Source organism: Anoplophora glabripennis, unplaced genomic scaffold, assembly GCF_000390285.2.
Source record: "Anoplophora glabripennis isolate ALB-LARVAE unplaced genomic scaffold, Agla_2.0 scaffold905, whole genome shotgun sequence".
NCBI classification, from domain to species: Eukaryota; Metazoa; Arthropoda; class Insecta; order Coleoptera; family Cerambycidae; genus Anoplophora; species Anoplophora glabripennis.
The window spans coordinates 150,313-173,853 of NW_019417432.1; the positions used below are offsets into that span (position 1 = coordinate 150,313).

Consider the following 23,541-nt stretch of genomic DNA (forward strand, 5'->3'; position numbering starts at 1 on the left):
CGCACGTCGTCTGTCACGTATTAAGTTTTTTATGTCATCGGGGAGGGTGCCCCGGGGGTTTGTCAGTCGGGGGACAATAGTCTCCGTCGTAGTCTGAGTCAGGGCGTTTTTAATGTCAGTCTCAAGGGAGAGGATTGCCGCCTCCAGATCATGGGTGGTTTCGATGACTGGGAGCGCCATGTTTCCTTGCATTACTGTTCGGAAACGCTCCCAGTCAGTGAACCTCCTCGTGAAGGTGCCTTCATATCTCTGTCTTCGCCCCAGATCCAGAAATATTGGATTGTGGGCGGAAGACCCTTCGTATTGGGTGGATATTTGGGCATTTAACGGTATAGATTTTAAGAGGGCAATGTCGATAACGTCGGGGCGTCCTACGGGTCCGTAATGTGTCGGTTCTGTCGGTCCGAGTATAGTCAAGTTGTCGTGTCTGTCTTGGTAATTCAGCAGGACGCGACCTCTTGTGGTCGTCGTCCCGCTGTGCCATATGGGGGACTTCGCGTTGAAGTCCCCGATTAATTCATTTGATCGATTAGAAAAACATCACACTGGAAGCCTCTGTATAAATATACTTCTCACTCAAAGTTACATTCTGTATTATTTACTATTAGGTTTACCAATAGATTTGAAGTTTGTAGAAGACGAAAGTAAAAACAGCAACATATAATTTTTGTAAAAAGTGGTTTTAAGCAATTTAAATTACCGTCATATTTAATTTTTTATGTCAAATAAGAGATGGCGCAATATGATCCGTCGGTAAAACAAGGCACTGTTCTATATTATTGGTTATTCTAGGGCCACAACCCAAGAAAAAGAAGAAGAAGTGCCGCTTTCGGTTCCCAGTTGTTGGTGCAGGTACAGGCACGGTCTGGGTCCGTCTTTTCTTTTTTACGGACCGTGGGTTATGTTGTAGGGCAGGCAGGTCCTTATTTCTATATTTCTGACTAAATAAAGTGATAATTTTTTAATTATCACAGAAAAATTATTATTTCAATGGAGGATATTTGGGAACAGTATTGTGCGCTGTGCGTCAATACCATAAGCGATGGGAATTTTAAAGAAATACAAGTCGTTACCAGAGATATTTTACAGGTTATTTTGCTGGAAGTGGTGGGTTTATTATCTGAAGTATATGTTAAAAACATACATTTTAAAAGGAGTATTGCGTCATTAATTTAACTTTAATATCTGAACCTTATTAAGATTATTTTCTTCCTACCCTGAAATTTTTTCTTATTCCAGAATTTTGACGGCAGAAGTAAACGAGTAATGTGTAACATTTGTTCATTAGCCGTCATGGAAGCATTCAAATTCAAATCAATGTGTCTCTATACTGATTACACCATAATTCCTTATGTCCATGACAAAACAAGATATTCTGTTAGCTTAATGGAGATTTACACAAAGGAAAAAGGAATTGAACAATCAATTAACACAATGAAGGAGCAGAAAGTATGTCGACTATGTTTTCAGCTAATAAGGGCCGAATTTATCTCGGTACATGACGTAAATATTGATATGATCGAGTGTTATATTCCAGAAATAGTAAGTGTATAACAAGCCTCGTAATTTGTAGTCAGCTGTTATTTAAAATGTTTTAATTTAAAATTGGCTATTTCGGTTTTAAAATGTGAACTTTGTAGAATTTCAGTGTCACCGAAGATCCTGTTATTTGTAGACACTGTTTCGATTCCTTCGACATCCACAGTTCTTTTGTAAGGAGATGTTCGGAAGTAGAGAAAAAATTTAAAAGTATTCAGCCATCATTAATTTCAAGCATTAAGACTGATATCAAAATAAAATCTGAAGCAAGTGATCAGGAAGAGGAGTTGAGCAAAATTGAGTCTACTGTAATGGAAATTGAAAAAGAAGAAATGTCTATTAAAGCTGAGTCTATCGAAATAAAAACGGAAGAAAATGACGAAGAGAGGTATGTAACGTAACTCAAAACTATTGAGGCAGTTGCGCTTTGTTGACTAATTAAATAAATGTGACATTGAAGTATTATGAAATAAATTTTGTAAGTTCTAGAAACTGTTCCTGGGTACATTTTTTCTTTTTAATTCAATTAAATCTGCTTTCTTAAAGATAACCTCTACTGATTCTTCTATTAAAGATTTCAAATGTGCGATAAAAAATAATCAAATTCATAAAACTATGAAGTCGTCTAATTTTCAATCACAAATCTTCTACTTGCTGACATTTGTTAGGTAAAGAAATACATGAGGTATAACGTTAATAATTCTGATAGAAACAAAGAAAAGAAGCTCCTGTGAACTTAAGTCCTAAATGACAATAATTTTGCTAGGTGCAGAATGTAATTTTTTTTATTAAATATGTTCATCTTGAAAATAAATATACAATTATCTGTGCTTATTGTTACTACCTATTACTGATCGCACAAGGGGTATAGTCCAAAGACAATTTTTTATAAAATTTAAAACTTAAACAATCAATTCTACAAAATATCAAGTAAAGGGTATATACAAGCCACGAAAACAAACAAAAATAATAAAAATTAAGAATTAAACTTTCTGTTGGGGAGAAGTGTAATGCAATTCATGGAATTAAAAGAATTATAATTTTATCTATATTTTTGTAATAATCAGTTTATTACTTTTCGTAAAATTAAATGCAAATAAGTTTTATTTTTCAGTGATGTACCTGATTATGAATCAGAACAGGAAGGTATTTCCGAAGTAGACAAAATCAAATATGAACCTAAGGGGCATATGTTGAAAAGGTTAAAGGTAGCATTGAAAAAAATACATATATGTGAAAATTGCGACTATAAGACTGTATTTAAGAACAACTTTGCAAATCATCAGCTGATACACGAAAATGTTCTCAAAACAAAAAAGGAAAGATGTGGTACCAGTTATGAACCGAAGAAGATACCTCTTTTAAGCCATAACTTACATGACAAAAATTCTTCCGGAGTGAACAGGTTTAAATGTATTTATTGCAATTATAAAGCAAAAGGGAGGGGTGTCCTGCGGGAACATTACATAACCAGTCACGAAGAGAATTTGCTAGACCCCAAGGAAAATTCAAAAATAAAACAAATGCTTAATCTCAGATATCCCTTATCTGTGAAAATACATAAATGTGATAGATGTCCCTATACAGGTATAAACAAGAAGAGACTTCTAAACCACCAGTGCAAGTTGCCCCTGCCCCACCAAGTGATGCACGAGAACCCCTCAAATATGGAAATGTACAAGTGTCACAACTGCAATTATGAAACCAAATATAAGAACCACCTTACAAAGCACCAGTTAAAACACAAAAATCCGGAGCAAGTACAAATGCACAAATGCATTTACTGCAATTATGAATCAAAATGTAAGAGAGGTTTGAGGCCCCATCTATTAAATATTCATGCAGACGTCTTATATGACCCCAAGGAGAATTTGAGGGTTCAGGGTATACTGAATTTCAGGAAGCCAATTTCACTAAAGACGTACGAGTGTGATAAATGCATCTATGAAACACTAAACAGGTGCCTCTTCACCGCCCACCAGTTAACACACAGGGACCGATCACACATCAGAATGTACAAGTGTGATGTGTGTGATTTTGAAACCAAATATAAGAAAAGTCTTGACGGCCACAAAATGACACATGCCGAGGAGCTAAATTTCAAGTGCCACATCTGCAGTTACGCGACCAAGCAAAAAAAACAACTTGCCCGCCACAAGTTAACACACTTAAACATTGCCGAAGTGCAAATGTACAAGTGTCACAACTGCGATTATGAAAGCAAGTATAAGGGCCACCTTGCAAGGCACCAATTAAAACACCAAAATCTGGAACAAGTACAGATGCACAAATGCATTTACTGCAGTTATGAATCAAAATATAAAGAAAGTTTGGGGTTGCATATGGAATTTAAGCACAGAGACAAGTTGCTCGACCCCGAAGAGAATTTAAAGGCAACGCGTATGCTGAATCGCAAAAAAATATTTTCGTTTGAATCATACAAATGTGGCAAATGCTACTTTGAAACCCCACACAGAAGAATCTTCAATCGCCATCTTTTGACTCACAAGGATCGATCGCAGGTGCGAATGTACATGTGCAATGAATGTGGTTATGAAAGCAAGCGTAAGGATAGTCTCACTAAACACAAATTGAGACACAAAAGTCCAGCCAAGGTGCAATTATACAAATGTGACACTTGCAACTATGCAGCCAAGAGGAAAAGTGCCCTTAAACGGCACCAGTTAACCCACAATAATAACGTTGAAGTGCAAATGTACAAATGTCGGACATGTAACTACAAATCCAAATTTAAGAGTAGCCTTGAAATTCACCAATTACAGCATAAAAGCCATTCCAAAGAGAAAATGTACACATGTGATATGTGTGATTATGAAACCAAATACAGGATTTGTCTTATTAACCACAAACTGATGCACAAAAATCAATCTGAGGTGCAAATGTACAAGTGAAGTTTTTGCACTCATGCGACCAAGTATAAGTATAGTTTTGCAATTCACCAGTTGTGGCATGAAAATGCATGGAAACCGTTTCATCGTACACAAGTACAAGTATAATACGTGTGATTTTAGTACTAAATATGAGACCTATTTTTATTACCATAAATTGGCACAAAATTTCTAAAGTGCGAATGTAAAGTAGTATATTACGTATTTTTTTTTTGTTGATAGAAAAAATGAGTGTATCGCATTTATTGCCTCTACAAGGACTGTTACAGAGCTGCGACAAGGTAACGCAACGTCCGAGGGACTTGCGAAAGTACATTTATTTCGATAGGTCCCGTCCCAAGGCCGCTCGTCTATACTGCAGGCATTATTCGCTGGTGAGAAACACCGGCTGGCAAAGATCGTCTTTTTATATGTTTTAGGTAAGCTATGATGCCATATGTGTATTCTGTATAATATGCATATTTTATCAGCATATTTTCGTTAAGAGAACGGACAGTTACCGAAAATGGAATGGAATTAAATAAGGATGTAGTTATTTATTAGAAATGAAAATATGTGAATGCTCTTTGACAGGAAAAGTCTGATAAGATAAGCAAAATTTGATGACCTTGCAGAAGTTGCGATCTGATTTCAATGGATTTTAATTAGTTATCATTTGTTAATAAGTTTCTAGCTTCTTTAGGGAGATCGTGAGTGTGCCCAAGCTCTCAAAACTAATTTGATTCTATTTAAAAAAATTAGTACTTTGCGTACGGTCACTTTGAAAATGAAAAAAAAATTAGCAACCTGTATAGAAAATCAAGAAAGTAGTAACATTTCTAGAAGTTTGAGAGCTTGAGTACAAACAAAATTATAAATCGGAAAAATACCTGTAAAAATAAAATATGTTTAGATGTTTCATGTTCAGTACATATAATCAATTTGAATAAACAATATTAAATACATATTGTTAAGCTGATATAAAATGCCAAAGAAAGCGTTGTATGCTGTTTAGTTTGTGAAAAGGAAAACAAATTTTCTACTTGTTTAGTGTATGTTATGTTTTAAATAATAAACATTGTTAAATCCATCGTTATGTATTATAATAGTATCAAACTAATTATTATTTTTTTATATTTGTAATGTTTATTTGGTTTTGAATAATAAATATTTATTTTTTAAAAATTATAAATCTGTATTTTCATAATGTTTTTATAATTTATTGTAGTACCTCTAAAACTATTGAATTTGCACTATAAACTTTAACTTACCCTGCTAGCTCGTTCTGGGTACCAGGTCATTTTGATCACTTAGTTTGATATGAACTTGTTTCCAGATTTCCAAACTTTTATCATCTTATAGGCCAATTAATTTTAAAGATTATTCTTAATTTTGATTTGAATTTGGATTTAAATTCAGGAATTTTAATGACAGCCGTTACTAATTATCTTATATATAAAATTCTCGTCACAATGTTCGTTCCCGTACTCCTCCGAAACGGCTTGACCGATCCTCATGAAATTTTGTGAGCATATTGAGTAGGTCTGAGAATCGGCCAACATCTATTTTTCATACCCCTAAATGTTAAGGGTGGTCCACCCCAAAATTTTTTTTTTTATTTTTTGGACAAAATTTTTTATTTTTATTTTTTTATGATGTGGCTTTAAAAAATACATACAATCCTAAATTTTCACCCTTCTACCATCAACCCCTATTTTTTAATAGCGATATTAGTAATTCAATAATTTTCAACCCCGGTCGATAACTGATCAATTATCACTTGATCATTTTTTTATCCCCGCCAGGCGTCGACCGGTGTCACTTCTGACCCAGTAAACAGAACGGAGTAGGGATGAGATCTCTCTCACACAATAAGCCGTTTCTCACTCTCTACAGTTTTCGGCCATTATTATTATTGTTTGTGCATCAATCGTAATAGTGACGTTTACTATTAACATTAATAAAAAAAATATACATGATATACACTGAATAACACTAAATATAATATAGATGGTAGAAGTGAAATTTCTTTATGCAAAATCTACTAAAATAATCCTAGGAATAATTTATATGGCAAAACAACGTTTGCCGGGTCTTTCTAGTTATTTACATAAAATTGTATTTCTTATTATATCAAAATTTAATTTAGTATGATCACATGTATGATGAACTCTATGATTTCAGTAGTCGGTTCTGAACAGGATTATAATGACTATGAAATTGCTATTCCGTTTCCTTGCTTACGACACCACTTCTTTTTACACTGCACTCATCTATAATTTTTTTTATATATAATTTTCAATTTCAACCAATCAGATTATTGTATGCATTTCAAATTCAACATTGTTAATATCATTTGTTTTCTCATACTTAATTTCACTATTTTATTGTCAATTTTGACCGAGATTTAATTTGATTTTACCATTTATTATAAACTGTCATTCTATTTACCCAACCTAGATTATTCTGATTATCTCATCACCATTTATCCAAATATGTTGTTACTTGATGTATTTCTACTTAATTTCAATTTATTCAATAATAATAAATTCTGTCTATTTACGATACATTTTTTGAGCCAGAGCCAGTGTATTTATCCAATATACAATGTGAATTAAAACAGAACGTTTTTTTTATTAAGGTCTAAAAGAAAAGAATTATTAAATAAAGTGTGCTTTCGACTAGATGAATTGCTTTTAGAATTAGCGAGTTTCCCTCTATTGTGCTCGCGCATGCGTATTTTAATTTTTTAGTGTTGGGTTTTAGACGCGATTGCTAACCGTGAATCTTTTGCACCTAGTTGTCTTAAGGTAAGTTCATGCAGTAGCGATTTGCGAATTGCTATTTTATATGTACGTAGTGCATAGGCGTCCATGACAAATTTACTAGAAGGGTGATAAAGGTAAATATATTTAATTTTTTGGTTTGAAAATTTGCCAAGTGTAAATACAAGCAATAAACATCAAAGAAAAATAATAAAAACTAAGAAAATATAATTAAACTCTCTGATTTGATAGCAGTTTCTGCATTGGATGTAAAAATCGGGCAGGAGTGCAAGTCATTTTCAGTCTGTATTATATTTTTGTAATAATGATTTTATTACTGTTCGTAAAACTAAATGAAAACAAGTTTTATTTTTCAGTGGCATACCTGACTATGAATCAGCATACGAAGGTATTTCCCAATCAGAGAAAATCAAATGTAAACCTAAGAGGCATATGTTAAAAAGGAAAAAGGTAGTAGTGAAAAAAATACATACGAGTGAAAAGTGCGACTATAAGACTGTATTTAAGAACAACTGCAAATCATCAGCTGATACACGAAAATGCTTCCAAAATAAAAAAGGGACAGATGTGGTATCAGTTACACGACACCTGCGACTATGAAACCAGATATAAGAGCAATCTTATAACGCAACAGTTACGACATAAAAATCCTGCGAACGTGCGAATGTACTCGTGTGAAACGTGTGATTTCAAAACAAAATATAAAAGAAGTCTTATTAACCACAAACTGTTGCACAAAAATCCATCTGAGGTGCAAAAGTACAAGTGTAGTTCCTGCGATTTTGCAACCAAGCATAAGTATTATCACTATAATGTGTGAATTGAAAACAGAAAAATAATTTTTTTCTCATAAACTATTTAAGTATACAAAAAATGAGAAGAGTGAAAAAAGTTTCCAAATGAAATGTAGTGTTATATTTTTCTTGTTGGAATTAACTAACATAGAAAAAAGTTCTGAGAGAAATAAAACCAAGGGGTGCTAATTTCTTTGATTCAAAGACATAAACCAGAAAAAAAAGACTACCAAAAGATTTCAATTTGTTGTTCAATTTCATCATTCAATTTGTTGTTAACGTGTACCAAAATTCAGATTTTTAAGTTTAACCGTTTTTGGCGAAAAAAAATAAAAGCTAATTTTTTTGGCCATTTTGAGATCCGAATATCAGGGGGGATTGGAGGTACTCCCCCTAAAATTACTTTCTATAAAACACCTTAAAATATATGCACATCATTATGATACACACTTCGTATTTGCATATTTTATTTTACAAAATATATATAAAAATAATTAAAAAAGACAGTAGAATGCAGTGAAAATTAACCAAAAAAATAGTAAAAAAAAGTAAATAGAAAATGTGAATAAGAGCTTTTCCCAAAAAAAAGGACAAATATACTTCTACAATTTGTGGCAAAACTAAGACGGGTTGCAATTAATTCCATGTAAGTGACTATCTGTCTTTCTTTGTCTATTTGTCTTTATCTGTGCTGTAATTGTGAACATGAGAACAGAAGAAGAAGAAGAATGAAATTTGACACGAGTATTTAGAAAGGTGTTGTGTTTGCAAATATTTTATTTAAAGTAGATATTTTTTTAATTATCAAAGAAAAATTATCTATATGGGGAATTTTGGGGAACAGTCTTGTGCGCTATGCCTCAGTGTCTTACGCGATGGGAATTTTGAAGAAATACATGGTGTTACAAAGGATATTTTAGAAGTTATTTTGCCGAAACTCGTAAGTTCAGTAATGTATTTGTGACATTTTTCTATTTTTGTTTAATTGCCACACTGAGAAAAACATTTTTTGTATAAATGAACTTAAATTAAATTAAATACTTCTTCTCGATTATACAATAATCACAGTTTTTTGGTTTTGTTAATCTACTTTCTGTAGCGACTTTAAATAATGGTTTGATGTATTGCTATGTGGCATAATAAAGATATAAAATTAGGACAATTTTTCAAACTGTGTTTACATGCCTTGCTTGTGAATGTAGTAAACTTCAAGATCTTATGTTAAAATGTCTGTTTTATCAAGTAGTGATATATTTTTTTTCAAACAATTCCTTACATTTTGATTATTGAACAAATATATGATTTCTTACATCTCCGTAAAGGTAGATAAACAAAATGAGAAAACTGTTGCTTTGACTTTGTCAGTTTGAGTTTTTATAATTTTTCAAAAAACTGAGTGTGCCATGTATTATAGTCATCAAAATTGTGTTACATCGCCTTTATTAAAAATAACAGCTTTAACTCTGGCGGTCATTGCATCTACCAACTTAGCGCGCTCTTCAGGAAGCGTGCTGTCCCAATTTTTTTGCAGTTTGATGCGTAGATCGTTAACTGAATGGGCTGGATGTTTGCGCAACTATTTCTTCATTTTATGCCACAATGTTTCTATTGGCAAGCGGTCTGGACTGCTAGAGGGCTATTCCATAACAGGAACATTATGTTTCTGTTACCAATATTTTTCTTTAATAAAATAGTTTTTTATTTAAATAGTAAAATTATTCCTGGCCGAACTATCATGAGCTCATTTACATAAACAAAAAAATTTATCCAACAATATATCTCTACTAAAACAATATAGGCTGACAAACCTATCATTGACGTATTTATTAAAGTTTATTAGAAGTCATCTTTTCCTGTATCAGTTTACTTTGAGGCTCCTAGTATGCTTTTTTTGATTCTTAATTAAAAAAAAATTAAATAAGCTGATTGGTTAGGTTTTTCTATATGTAAAACGTAAGAAAACGACCTAAATGGTAAAAATGTTACTTCTGATTACTACAAATAAGAAACGCACATGCTTCAAGGAGTTTCAAAGTATACTGAGTTGCTGTAGGAAGTAGGTTATGTTCTCAATCGCACTGAATGACGTCACAAGGCATTCTTGATCACATGACAAAAATTAAATTTTTACACAGTTATAAACACCTTCAATTAATTTGTAGCATATAGACTACAAATTTATGTAGTTCTAAAAGAAATTTTCATGTAAGTTGCCTATTATTTTTAAATAGTGTACAAATTTCGTTTAGTGTCTTACCTCAGATATAACATACCTAATTCTTTTTAAATTCGTAGTGTTTTTTATTAAACTTTAAAGGCTTGGATTTTTTCTTCCTACTATTACAATTTTTCATGTTTCAGAATTTTGATAGCGGCACTAAACAAGTAATATGTAATGTTTGTTCACTAGAAGTATTGGAAGCATTCAAATTCAAGTCGACGTGTCTCTATACTCATAACATCATAATTTCTTACATGGACGACGGAACAGGATGTTCTGTTGACTTAAGAGAGATTTATGCAAAGGAAAAGGGAATCGAACAATTAATCGACACATCAGACGAGCATAAAGTATGTCGATTTTGCATGCGGCTAATAAGCACCGAATTTATCTCAGTACAAGAAGCAAATATGGATATGATCAAGACTTTTATACCAGAAATAGTAAGTATGTCGTACCTTTTGTAGTTTTTAGTTGTCTGTTAAAAGAGATCTTTGTAGAATTTCAGTGTCATCAAAGATCCCGTTACCTGTAGACAGTGTTTTGATTCCTTCGATGTTCACAGTAGCTTTGTAAGAAGATGCTTGGAAGTAGAGAAAGGAATTGAAGGTATTTACCGCATGGTCCCCAGTGCTCAGCGATCATTAGTTTCCAGAATTAAAACCGAAATCGAAATTAAATCTGAAGCAATTGAACATGAAGAGGAGTTGAGCGAAGCGGAATCTGCCAGAGCGAAACCTGGAGACAAAGATATGCGGATTAAAACTGAGGCCATTGAAATTAAAATGGAAGAAAATGATGATGAGAGGTATGTAACTAAAAACAGTTGAGACAGTTGCATTAATAAAAATAAATGTGGAATAAAATAAGTCAATAAAGATGATTGGTCAACATTTTGTGTTCTAGAAACTGATTGTTTATATTTTATCTTTTCAGTTTAATTATATTTGATACTATTAGCCTGGTAGGTTTCTAAATCTAATTAAGAATAATCTGTTTCTGCCACATTTATTTAATAACAGATGTTAGTTTTGAGAATGAAAATAAATTAATTTTGGTCGGACAAAATTAATTTCATAAAAACTGATTTTTGTGGCACAAGCGATATTTTGATAAATTTTCAACTAGGTAGTTGCAAATTACCCCGATAAACATAAAAATAGTTTCACAAACTATATGTTAACATTCTAATAAATGTTTCAAATAATCAAATAAATATCTTAAGGACATATATCGGGTTTACTCAAATGCACAGATGTACCTGAAATTTATATAGCGTATTACCCAGTGGTCATATTTTTGTAAAAATTTTTTTGAATCTAGATTTTGAGATATTGTTATTGAAATTTGTTCATTTTAACATAGGTTTATATGGTGAAGATGGACGGTGCGGCTCTTTTTTGCCCATAACAGAAAAAAATGTAGAAATCATGAAACAAAACTTTTCCACAGATAGTACACAGTATTATCTTATTTTTGATGTAAAACTAATGTAAGTTTTGAACATAGTACAGCTGAATTAATGTCTGACTTGAGGATTAATGTGGCAACGTCGCAATTCGCTGCCAGCAAAGAGGTAATACATTTGAAAGACTTGATAAAAAAGAAATTGATTTCAAACANTCATCTCGTGTATCTAATGACCAATGCAAAATTCTAAGATTTATATATTTCTTTTGCAAATTTAATACTATTGTAATCTTTAATTATTTTGAATTCAATTCCCTTCAAGTAATCTCTAAAATGATTTAAAGAATGAAATATACTAGTATACACAACATTTCGAGTTCGTAACTATGAAACTTAATTTCATCAGTCGGACAACTATTTTGAAACAATAAAAAACAGTGAAATTTTCCATCACCTGTCTTTGCATAAGGACACTACCGAACCCTAAAGAGGATGCATCACAATGTAATTAAGCCTTTGCTTTTGGATTATATATTTTTAAAACAGGTTCTTTTACACAAATTGTCTATTATGGGTCACAAAAGAAGTATATTTTATAGAATCCGGATGTACATTTACATGAAGAAATGCATCTTTTAAGTCTAATCGGGTAAAAAAATGTTTATTTCTCAAAAGATCAATTTGACCATGAATTATAGAGACGAAGGGAAATTGTTTCGGTCTGAAATTTTATTTAATTCCCACATACAACACATACGAATACCCGAAGGTTACTAAAACAATAGGGGAACTATATACCGATAAACTTTTCCTAATATTGCTTTGCGATAATAAATTTTCAATAATTTTATTTACTTCGCCTTTCTCATAAAATGACAAGTGATGTGGTTTAAAGAAAAAAGGTTTCTGATTTGGCTTTACTCTTATTGATATCTCGCATTCAACCTCTGGTTTTTCAGATCTAATTCTCTGGACATAATTTTGAGTACAATTTTTTATAAATGTAACCCTTAATTTATGATCTAGTTGTGGATTTACATCTACATCTAATTCATTTGATCATTTATCACATTGATTAGAAAAATATCACACTGGAAGCCTCTGTATAAATATACTTCTCACTCAAAGTTACATTCTGTATTATTTACTATTAGGTTTACCAATAGATTTGAAGTTTGTAGAAGACGAAAGTAAAAACAGCAACATATAATTTTTGTAAAAAGTGGTTTTAAGCAATTTAAATTACCGTCATATTTAATTTTTTATGTCAAATAAGAGATGGCGCAATATGATCCGTCGGTAAAACAAGGCACTGTTCTATATTATTGGTTATTCTAGGGCCACAACCCAAGAAAAAGAAGAAGAAGTGCCGCTTTCGGTTCCCAGTTGTTGGTGCAGGTACAGGCACGGTCTGGGTCCGTCTTTTCTTTTTTACGGACCGTGCCTAGATAAATGATGGACCGTGGGTTATAGAGATGAGCTTACCGGTGATTTTGCGATCACCGATAATAATATATCAGCGACTCACAAATAACAGTGATTTTTACCGGCGAAAATCACTGGTTTTGTTCGAGCTGGATCATCTCCGTGGTATTGGTCGGGTGTCGGGTCGCTGTTTCACTGATTCGCCGGTGGGAGAAAATATTAATTGTTCTAACTTGCAATGTTTATTGAGTAATATGTAATAATAACATTAAAATATCAGATTCTATTGGTTGATAGTTTATATTTTGTCGCATATTTTTAAATTGGAGACCGGTATTTAAATAATTTAAAACAATTTATTTTACTATATCATATATTTTAATTATAAAAATAAATAAATACAATGCTTTTAACGGAAATAAATATATAAAAAATAAAAAACAAATAGACATTTATAACATAAAATTAAATTAGATAGGATATCTAACAAATAATAAACTCGTAAAAAGGAAACAAAACATGAATATTAAAATATGTCGTTAGGTAGGTACCTAAAACTTAAGTGTTCATATTTAAAAATAAAATTTTATCTACTTTATTGCCACTTAGTCTATTTCGGCGATCTGAAATTACCAATCCAGCTTTAGAAAAAATACGCTCACATGGTACCGAGGTAGCGACGATACTGAGTTTTTCTTGAGCGACAATACTTAAATATGGGTAACTGTATTTATGTTCTCGCCACCAGTCAAGAGGATTATCGTTTCGGGGAAGCAAATCCTCTTCCATATATCGCTGAACTTCCATCAGGGCCCTAGACGTTGCAGTTCCTTTCGGTTTTACGGTAGCTGTTGATTTTTCTAGGGAACTCCAAATTGATAATTCGTCATCTTCATCTACACGAGAGTCTTCAGTATTTGGCACTTTTTCGACTTGGTCACCAGTTGGTTTTGCTTNTAAATCCTTTTAATATATTTAATGGTTTATAAAAACATCGTAATCCGTACCCAGCAATATTTACACAGTTTTCTTTACTTGATTAATATAATTAGTAATACTTGAGATAAAAGCATTTGTACGGAATAACAAAAGAACATAAATATTTCTCCGCAAACTTTATATCTAAAAAATTAGTTATAGCTGCAAAACTTTTGTGCACATTACTAAAATAGAGTTGAAAACACGAACAGTGAATAATAATGTAATTTCTATCACAGAACCTTCAAAATTCGTCCAACATTTTCTTTGACTTGGACGAAAGATGGGCGCGAGTGTCATTTCATCTCTTTAGAACTGAATTATCATAATTATTTTCTCGTTGTTTTACCAGTTCACATGATTTACGGATTTTAAATAAAGAATACAAAACTTCGCGAGGATAATACGATATATTTGCTATATATAATAATTATGTTTTATATAGTTTACACACAATACATTTTTGAACGCGTACGCATCTTTACCCGAATTTGACGTGCAATATCTCCAATGTCCGAGGTCTGTAGGTTCGTAGTGTGTTCAACTGCACTCGATTATTAGCGCAGTTGCCACATCTACATAGTGTTTACGCGTTCATTAAATATAATTTAAAACTACTTATATATGATATTTTTATGTCGTTAATTTTCAATATGTATGCTATGTGCATATTGAGTAGATTTCTTTGCTATATAGATAAATATTTATTGCAAATAATTTCAATAGAATTTAATTTTTTCAAGTTGGCAGAGGGTTTTAGTCTCAAGAAAAGCATAGGACCCCCCTGCGATCCTCACTTCCCTCGGACCCCGATATACCTCTTTAGGCAAATCTTCACAAACAAGAATTATTCAACCCATCAGATTTTTAATTATTTCTTCATTTATTTGGATATTTTGCCAACTGCGAAAAAAAAATTAAAAACACTTCTGCTGAAAGGATCAGTCGAGGGTTATTTTTTATGAAAATAATTTTGTCTAAACAAAAAAACACTGAAAAATAAAACATACAAATGCAAAATATAAAAAATATCACTTTAAAGTTGTTAACGTTTCGAAAATTAATCTTTCGCATGTAAAATAACTTAAGACATCAGATTTACGATCATTTATTACAGTCCTGCTAAATTGTTATAAAAACAATGATGAATTACAAGTATTTAATTGCTTATGTGATCATTTTCTATATACAGGTGTTTTCTAAGTAATCGAAAATAATTCAGAGGGTAATTCTGCAAATCATTTTATGAAAAAAAAATAGGTAGAGCTTCTAATAAACGAGAAAGATTACAATTTTCCATTAAAACGAAAACATGGCTGTGCACGGACATGGCTATAATCATATTGATGGCGCTCATATTTATAAAAATAAAGTGAAATAACAATAATCTAACTAATATCAAAGAACATGCTAACTAAGAAAAAAAGTAACAAACCTAAAAAGGAAAAATTATATATTGAATGGACTACGTGTAGTGTCAGGAAAGAAGGCTATTTAGTTAAGAATTTCAATTAGATTCCTAGTTTCTGTTGTACCTAATGTAATTATATATTTTTTAAAAATCTTTTTTATTATGTTTAATGAGTTTATTTCTTCTAAATAAATTTTGTACATTTGTAGCAAACTATTAAAGATTTTTTCTGACAGGTGAATATGACAGCGTAGCCTAATATTTCTTTGTGAAAGGTAAATTTTTGCATTATTGTTTTCTTTATATCTTGGACAATAACAATAACTGACTTTTTCAAACGTTTTGTTCTTGTAGATAATAATCTGGTGCATATACAATTCAGCTCAGTATTGCATATTGTAGTCTTGATTGGACTAATGCATAATATAGTATTTTTAAATGTGATAAATCTAAAATATTTTTTATGTATTTAAAACGATACAAAACTTGCCTTAGTATTTTGGTTATGTTACTTGTATGAACATGCCATTGCAAATGAGAATCAATAGTGACTCCCAAGTATTTAAAATCAATTTAATATTATATTATCTTTCAGTAACAAAGAGTGATATTTAGGTAAACATTTTATATTGTTGGAAAATGACATTGAGAGGTCTATTTCAGTTTTATTTTTTAAAATTTCCCATGTTTCATCATTATATAAAATAACATTGTCATCTACATAACTAAATATTTGACGGGATGTAAAAGAAGTAAGGATATTGTTAATATATAATGTAAACAAAATTGGTCCCAGCACAGTCCCTTGGGGTAGGCCGTAATTAACAATTTTTTCTGTACTATGCATATTATTAATTTTTACAACTTGCCGTCTATTTGACAAGTAATCTCTAAATACTTCATTTGGCGTACCTCGTATTCCTGCGTTCTCCAGGACTTCAAGCATCTGAGTGTGACTAACAGTGNTTGGGGTAGGCCGTAATTAACAATTTTTTCTGTACTATGCATATTATTAATTTTTACAACTTGCCGTCTATTTGACAAGTAATCTCTAAATACTTCATTTGGCGTACCTCGTATTCCTGCGTTCTCCAGGACTTCAAGCATCTGAGTGTGACTAACAGTGTCGAAAGCTTTAGCAAAATCCAAGAATACGCATACTGTTGGCTTACTTTTTTTAAACACTTTGTACTTTCTTACGTGTAGGCAATTATTTTAAACAATAATATGCAAGCCACTGCATATTTTTAATTTTTGTGAGATTTTTGTAATCTTCCTTCATTGCCTGACATAAGATGTCTCTTAGTTCTTCATTTGAAGCCTAGTTCAGGAGAGAAATGCTGTTTTTTGTTAATTTATTGATCATGCACTATTTATTAGTTTTAATAAAATTGCATTTTTATTCAGAATTAAGCTTCAAATGAGAAGAAGGCTAATAGACAATACTCAGATGTTTTTATCGATGGAGTATGTATGTATGTATGTCGGAGAGTGGTGGAATTGTTTTTCCACCGCGGCACTTAGGCCTTATTAGGCCCCTTGTACACCCTCCTTCATTACTCGAGTACTTTTCTTCAAACCATCCTATTTACTACACGGCTGGCTTGGTGGCAAAGTTTCGTACTGTTTATGTATGATAACATGGTCTTGAGTTACAGAGATTTTCTTTGCTCTGTTCTCATTACCATTTATCGGGGACCACACAGCCACGTCCCCGAGCCTGCCTTAGGTCACCCATCAAAATTCCAGCCTGTGTCCGTGATGCTTACCTCAACAGATCGAAATCCACCGGGCTAGGCGGTCCCCTTATCGATGGAGTATTTTCAGCGTAAGTTTCAATAGCACTCGATGACTTTTCGTGACTCATAATAAAAAGTAAAGCCTAATGACAGAACTTTGGCATGAATATGGTTTACAGAAGTGTTCGATGCGATATAGCATAAGTTACACCATCTGTTGTAAGTCCGTCAAAATTAATTAAAAAAATAACAAAGACAGATAATCTTCAGTGCCCTGTATTTTGGAAAGGAGACATTTTCACACACTCTGAAATATTTCAGACTACTTACGAAACACCCCCTATATTCAAATTAAAATTAATAACCATTTTCCTTATTTTCCTTCCTAAATATGATGTGAAAATTGATTTGTTACACACAGTTCGTTTCAGAAAAAAAAAACAAATAATTTAATCGTTTTTGGACATATAGGGTGTATTAAAGATTTTCTTATTTACTTAAACTAATGTCAAAAGATATTTCAGATATATTAATAAAATTTATTCTGATGAGTTCATTGAAAAAGTTGCACCCTGCACACACCTTATGAAAATAGGTCTTTCGGTAATATTTTCTGAAAAAATGATATGTTAGTAAGTAAGCATTTATTAATCCAAAAGATCATATAAAATATGAGAATTTACACAGAAAAAAAGAAAAAAAAACAAAATGTGTTAATCAGTTCAAATATTCATCAATAAAATAAAAACCATGTTTAATTAAGAAGTAAAGTTCTTTAGAAAATGCATTGAAACCAGCAATTTTTTTTATAGAGATATTGTTTATTGTATACGATGGTCCCTTTTGTCCCTTTTTTATTACTGATCAAAAATCTTCATGGCCACAAAGTTCCAAATGCCCATCTGGAGGCGGCAGCTCCCACAAAATGGTCAAAAACAATGAAAAATCGATTCACTCTCAAATATAATTTTAGCTTAATTGTTGTTGTAATTATGTTTGTATTATTTAAAAATTACACTTGAATAAGATGTATTTTAGTTTTGTACTTTTTTCCCTGTATAAAAAAATTTAATTTATAACGTGACTCTTATTCATTTTTCAAGCAAAAACTTTTATCAGGAATGCCTCTTTTTCGTATCTTGCCAAATATCATTTTTCTGTTTTTGACGTACCAACAAAATTGAAGTTCGTCATGGTGATTTATATAGGAGATATTAAATTTTGTGGTACTTTACAAGATACGGAATCATTAATAGACTAGGTGGTATCTGTTTTGGTTTGGGTAAATCGTATATCCACGGAGATTTTTAACTTTTTGGCTTTCAAATATCACTAGAAACGAAAATTTTTCTATGTGCATAAAAAAAACATGGGCTTACCTTTTGGCGGCACAATATGTAAAAAAATTAGAAAATGTCATTTTCTTCGTATTTAATCGTAATTTAATCTTTTCAAGAGTTGATTTTAGGCGAAAATGGAAAAGGAAAAAAATGTTTGTAATTCAATTTTTTACAAAATATGACTAGTTACAGATCGATTGAATCATGATTATTATTGTAAAATTCGAAGAAATCGTCAAAACTGGGGTTAAAAAACATTACTTTTTAGGGAATTTTTTTGAGGTCTTTACATTGGGTATAGGACCTTCATAGAAAACTTCATGTTATGTAGAATCATCACACCAAATTTCATCAAAATCGGTTCGATAGATTTTGCATAATAATTTTGCAATCCAGATTTTGAAAAAAAATTTGCAAATTTTCAAAATTTTGCACAGCAAAAACCAAGGCCCTTAGATACTTGAAAATTTAATCACATATAGAAGGGCTCTCAAGCTTTCAAACGCTTTTTGAAAAATTCGAATCCATCAATTAGGTGAGCTCTGGCACTTGTTTAAACATTGGTCGAATTTTTGTACTTTACAATTATTAGAACTTTGTGAATATTCAATCAAATCAAATTTTTTAAAGCAGGTTTTAAAAGTTATTGGAAAGACGCTTCTTTAAAAAAAAAACAGATCGATTGGTCAATTAGTTACGTAGTTATAGCCAATCAAAGTTAACCGTCATTTACACTAAATGTACTGGGACATCCGGGCTAATTTTTCGAAAAATATAGGCAAATGAGAAATTAACTCATTATACTACTAATTTTAACGTATTTGGAAATAATTATTGTTGTTTAAACAATTTTAGAATATTTAAAGAAATTTGTTTTTGATCTTTGATAAACAGTACCTATATAAGTTTATGCACTTACCTTTGATACAATAAAAAAATAAAGTTAATTAAAGGAAGTTTAAAGATAAATCATTATCAGACTATTGAAAGACCAATAATTATTAACGATAGGCATTTGAAAATACGCTAATTGTTTTTCTTTTTAATCGAGAGACATCGATTTAAATAAAAATCATTAAAATCGGACCACTAGAAGCTGAGATATTAACATTTTTTAAGGGCGTCGCGGTTTTGAACTTGCCGATTCAATTTCGAGCAGGCCGAAGCGGCTTAAAGTACAAAAATTCGACCAATGTCTAAACAAGCACCAGAGCTCTCCTAATTCCGGATTCGAATTTTTCAAAAAGCGTTTGAAAGCTTGAGAGCCCTTCTATATGTTATTAAATTTTCAAATATCTGAGGACCTTGGTTTTTGCTGTGCAAAATTTTGAAAATTTGCATATTTCTTTTCAAAATCCGGATTGCAAAATTATGCAAAATGTATCGAACCGATTTTGATGAAATTTGGTGTAATGATTCTACATAACATAAACTTTTCTTGAGCCAAGTATGAAGGTCCTATACCCAATTTAAAGACCCCAAAAAAATTCCCTAAAAAGTAATGTTTTTTAACCCCATTTTTGGCGATTTTTTTCGATTTTTACAATAATAATCATGATTCATTCGATATGTAACTAATCATATTTAGTAAAAAAATTAATTACAAACATTTATTTCCTCTTTAATTTTCGTCTAAAATCAACTCTTGAAAAGATACATAATTAAATAAGAATGACTTTTTCGAATTTTTTTAACATATTGTGCCGCCAAAAGTTAAGGCCACGTTTTTTCTAGGCGCATAGAAATATTTTCATTTCTAGTAATATTTGAAAGCCAAAACGCGAAAAATCTACGTGGATATACGATTCACCCAAATATGGACTTTTTGAAACAGATACCGCCTGGACTATAAACGTATGTACAGTTTCGTAGAAATATCTTTTATTCTTGTTCTTGTTGTTAAGAATTGCTCATCTCTGGTTTTTATTAGCATTNATAAACAGTACCTATATAAGTTTATGCACTTACCTTTGATACAATAAAAAAATAAAGTTAATTAAAGGAAGTTTAAAGATAAATCATTATCAGACCCCAAAAAAATTCCCTAAGAAGTAATGCGTTTTAACCCTATTTTTGGCGATTTTTTCTTGATTTTTACAATAATAGTCATGATTCATTCGATTTGTAACTAGTCATATTTACTGAAAAAATTTAATTACAAACATGTATTTCCTCTTCCATTTTCGTCTAAAATCAACTCTTGAAAAGATACATAATTAAATAAGAATGACATTTTTCGAATTTTTTTAACATATTGTGCTGCCAAAAGTTAAGCCCACGTTTTTTTATGCGAATAGAAAAATATTCATATCTAGTGATATTTGAAAGCCAAAAAGCGAAAAATCTATGTGGATATACGATTCACCCAAATATGGACTTTTTTTAAACAGATACCGCCTGGACTATAAACGTATGTACAGTTTCGAAGAAATACCTTTTATTCTTGTTCTTGTTGTTAAGAATTGCTCATCTCTGGTTTTTATTAGCATTAATTTGAATTAAGGAATGTATCAATAAAATCTCTTATTTTTCAGTGACAGATCTGATTCTGAATTGAAACACATTTCCCAACTTGAAGAAACCAAAAGTAGTTCTATGAGCCATATTTTGAAACGCAAGAAGGCGGCAGCGAAAGAAGTACACAGATGTGAAAAATGCGATTATAAGACCGTGTTCAGAAACCACTTTGCGAATCATCAGCTGGTACACGAAGATCCTTCCAAAATAAAAGAGCACAAATGTGACATTTGCGGCTATGCAGCCAAAAAGAGATGCTATCTCTTGCGCCACCTATTATCTCACAAGAGTCCCTGCGAAGTGGACATGTTCAAGTGTATCTATTGCGATTATGAGTCAAAAACTAAGCCCTACATACGAAGACATTACATAATTCATCATGGGGGGAACTTGCTGGACCCCGAGGAGAATTCAAAAATAACACAAATGCTTAACCTCAAATACCCGTTACCTGTGCAAGTGCTCAAATGCGGTAGATGCCCCTACAGTACCCTGAGCGAAGTGAATTTTTTAGACCATCAGTGCAAGCCGGTCGAGAAATTGTACCTGAAATGTGACCATTGCTGTTACACGACCACATCTAAGAACTGCCTCAGAGCGCACCAAATAGTGCACAAGAACCCCTCGAATAAGTACAAATGTCACAATTGTAATTACGAAACGAGGTATAAGAACCACATTACAAGACACCTACTAAAACATAAAAATCCCGAGCAAGTGCAGATGCGCAAATGCATGTACTGCAGTTTCGAATCGAAATATAAAGAGGGTTTGATGTCGCATCTGTTAAACATTCATACAGACATCCTATACGACCCCAAGGAGAACTTGAGGGTACAGCGTATGCTGAACCTCAAAAAACCATTTTCGCTAGAGATATACAAGTGCGATAAATGCATCTACGAAACAGTAAACAGGTGCACATTCAACGCCCACCTGTTGACACACAAGGACCCGTCACACGCCCGAATGTACAAGTGTGATGTGTGTGATTTTGAAACCAAGAATAAGAAAAGTCTTCGTAACCACAAACTGAATCACGCCAAGGGGCTAAATTTCAAGTGCGACACCTGCGGTTACACGACCAGGCAGAAAAACCAACTTAATCGCCACAAGTTAACACACAAAAGCACCTCCGAAATAAAAATGTACAAGTGTCACACGTGCGATTACGAAACCAAGCATAAGGGTAGTCTTGTACATCACCAATTAGTGCATAAAAGTCCTTCCCAGCTGCGAATGTACAAGTGTGACGCCTGTAATTTTAAAACCAAGTATAAGAATAGTATCGATAAACACAAACTGACGCACAAGGATCCGTCCCAGGTGCGATTGTACAGGTGCGACGCATGTGGCTACACAGCCAAACAAAAAAACAATCTTACCCGTCACCAGTTAAATCACAAAAATTCGTCTGAAATGAGAATGTACACATGTGACTGTTGCGATTACGAATCCAGGCATAGGAATAATCTTAAAAAACACCGATTACAGCATGAACGTTCTTCAGAGGTGCAAGGAAATGAAATATTACAGTAAAAATTTCACGACAATTATACTTTCAGTTCAATAAAACATGTAGTGCAAGGGAGGGTTGTGTTAAAAGTTTTAGAGATACCTTTTTATACAGTGTGACTCAGATATTAGTAATATATAGGGTCTCCAAAAAACGATGGGCAATCTCTCAGATTTGCACTTGAATTTGCAAAAATAACGTTTAGCCTCTATAATGTATTTATATTTCTACTGACCCTACAGAGTTATTATCTTAAAGTTGGGAATTGAATATTGATTTTTTTCATAGCAATTTTTGGGTAAAAGTTTTTAAGGCTTTCATACTTTGTCAAGTGAAAAAGGTGTGTGCTTTATTGATGTAATGGACTGTTTTCGAGGTAGATATCTTTTCATAAAGACCAATTCAAAATATGTTGGAAATAGTGTAGTATCTTTTTCGTTAACTGCATTTATCTAAAAAATGTATCGATAACAAACAAGTATATTTCATTTAAAAAAAGTACTGAAGTCATAAATGCGATAAAAATGTTAAAAGTATATAAATTTTTTTGGTTGACAACATGTCGTGTGGATTCCCGGGCCCCAACAATTGCTCTCGGTAAATTGAAAACACCAGAAGAAAGCTTCAAATTATAGCTTTTACCCAAAAGTTATCCATTTTTAAAACTATAAAATATATGTTATTTTGGCTTGTGCTACCGAAATTCGAAAGATTGCCCACCATTTCCTTGATGTCCTATAAACGATTCTATTGCAGCCACTTCAATAATTTTTATTCTGTTGGTTGTGTTTTGTTCTCTTGTCTATAAAAAATTAATTAGATGCTATCCCAATGAGATATATTTGAGATATATATTTTACCATTATGGATAATATACTATGTATTGTGTTACTATTCTTGATAAGAAATGTTTTTCAATAAGAAGTAGACTTTTATTTCAGAAAATTCAGTCCTACCATTCTGTAAATTGTGATTGA

General features: G+C 32.0%; 2 protein-coding genes across 2 annotated transcripts; both read left to right on the top strand.

Annotated features, from left to right (window-relative positions):
- Positions 1-916: 916 nt before the first annotated feature.
- Positions 917-4,451, top strand: LOC108914528 (zinc finger protein 90-like). The gene is made up of 4 exons (XM_023456292.1): positions 917-1,107; positions 1,240-1,542; positions 1,641-1,927; positions 2,654-4,451. The coding sequence occupies exons 1-4, from the start codon at positions 991-993 to the stop codon at positions 4,449-4,451; spliced, it is 2,505 nt and encodes an 834-aa protein (XP_023312060.1). The 5' UTR covers positions 917-990.
- A 4,330-nt stretch (positions 4,452-8,781) lies between these two features.
- On the top strand, positions 8,782-23,405 carry LOC108914532 (zinc finger protein 729-like). The gene is made up of 4 exons (XM_018720357.1): positions 8,782-8,947; positions 10,369-10,671; positions 10,729-11,036; positions 21,066-23,405. The coding sequence occupies exons 1-4, from the start codon at positions 8,831-8,833 to the stop codon at positions 22,585-22,587; spliced, it is 2,250 nt and encodes a 749-aa protein (XP_018575873.1). The 5' UTR covers positions 8,782-8,830; the 3' UTR covers positions 22,588-23,405.
- Positions 23,406-23,541: the final 136 nt, after the last annotated feature.

Coding starts and splice junctions, on each gene's coding strand:
- LOC108914532 (XM_018720357.1), top strand. CDS start 8,831: ATGGGGAATTTTGGGGAACAGTCTTGTGCGCTATGCCTCAGTGTCTTA. Junction 10,672..10,728: donor AGACTTTTATACCAGAAATA/GTAAGTATGTCG, acceptor AGATCTTTGTAG/AATTTCAGTGTCATCAAAGA. Junction 11,037..21,065: donor GAAGAAAATGATGATGAGAG/GTATGTAACTAA, acceptor CTTATTTTTCAG/TGACAGATCTGATTCTGAAT.
- LOC108914528 (XM_023456292.1), top strand. CDS start 991: ATGGAGGATATTTGGGAACAGTATTGTGCGCTGTGCGTCAATACCATA. Junction 1,108..1,239: donor AGGTTATTTTGCTGGAAGTG/GTGGGTTTATTA, acceptor TTCTTATTCCAG/AATTTTGACGGCAGAAGTAA. Junction 1,928..2,653: donor GAAGAAAATGACGAAGAGAG/GTATGTAACGTA, acceptor TTTATTTTTCAG/TGATGTACCTGATTATGAAT.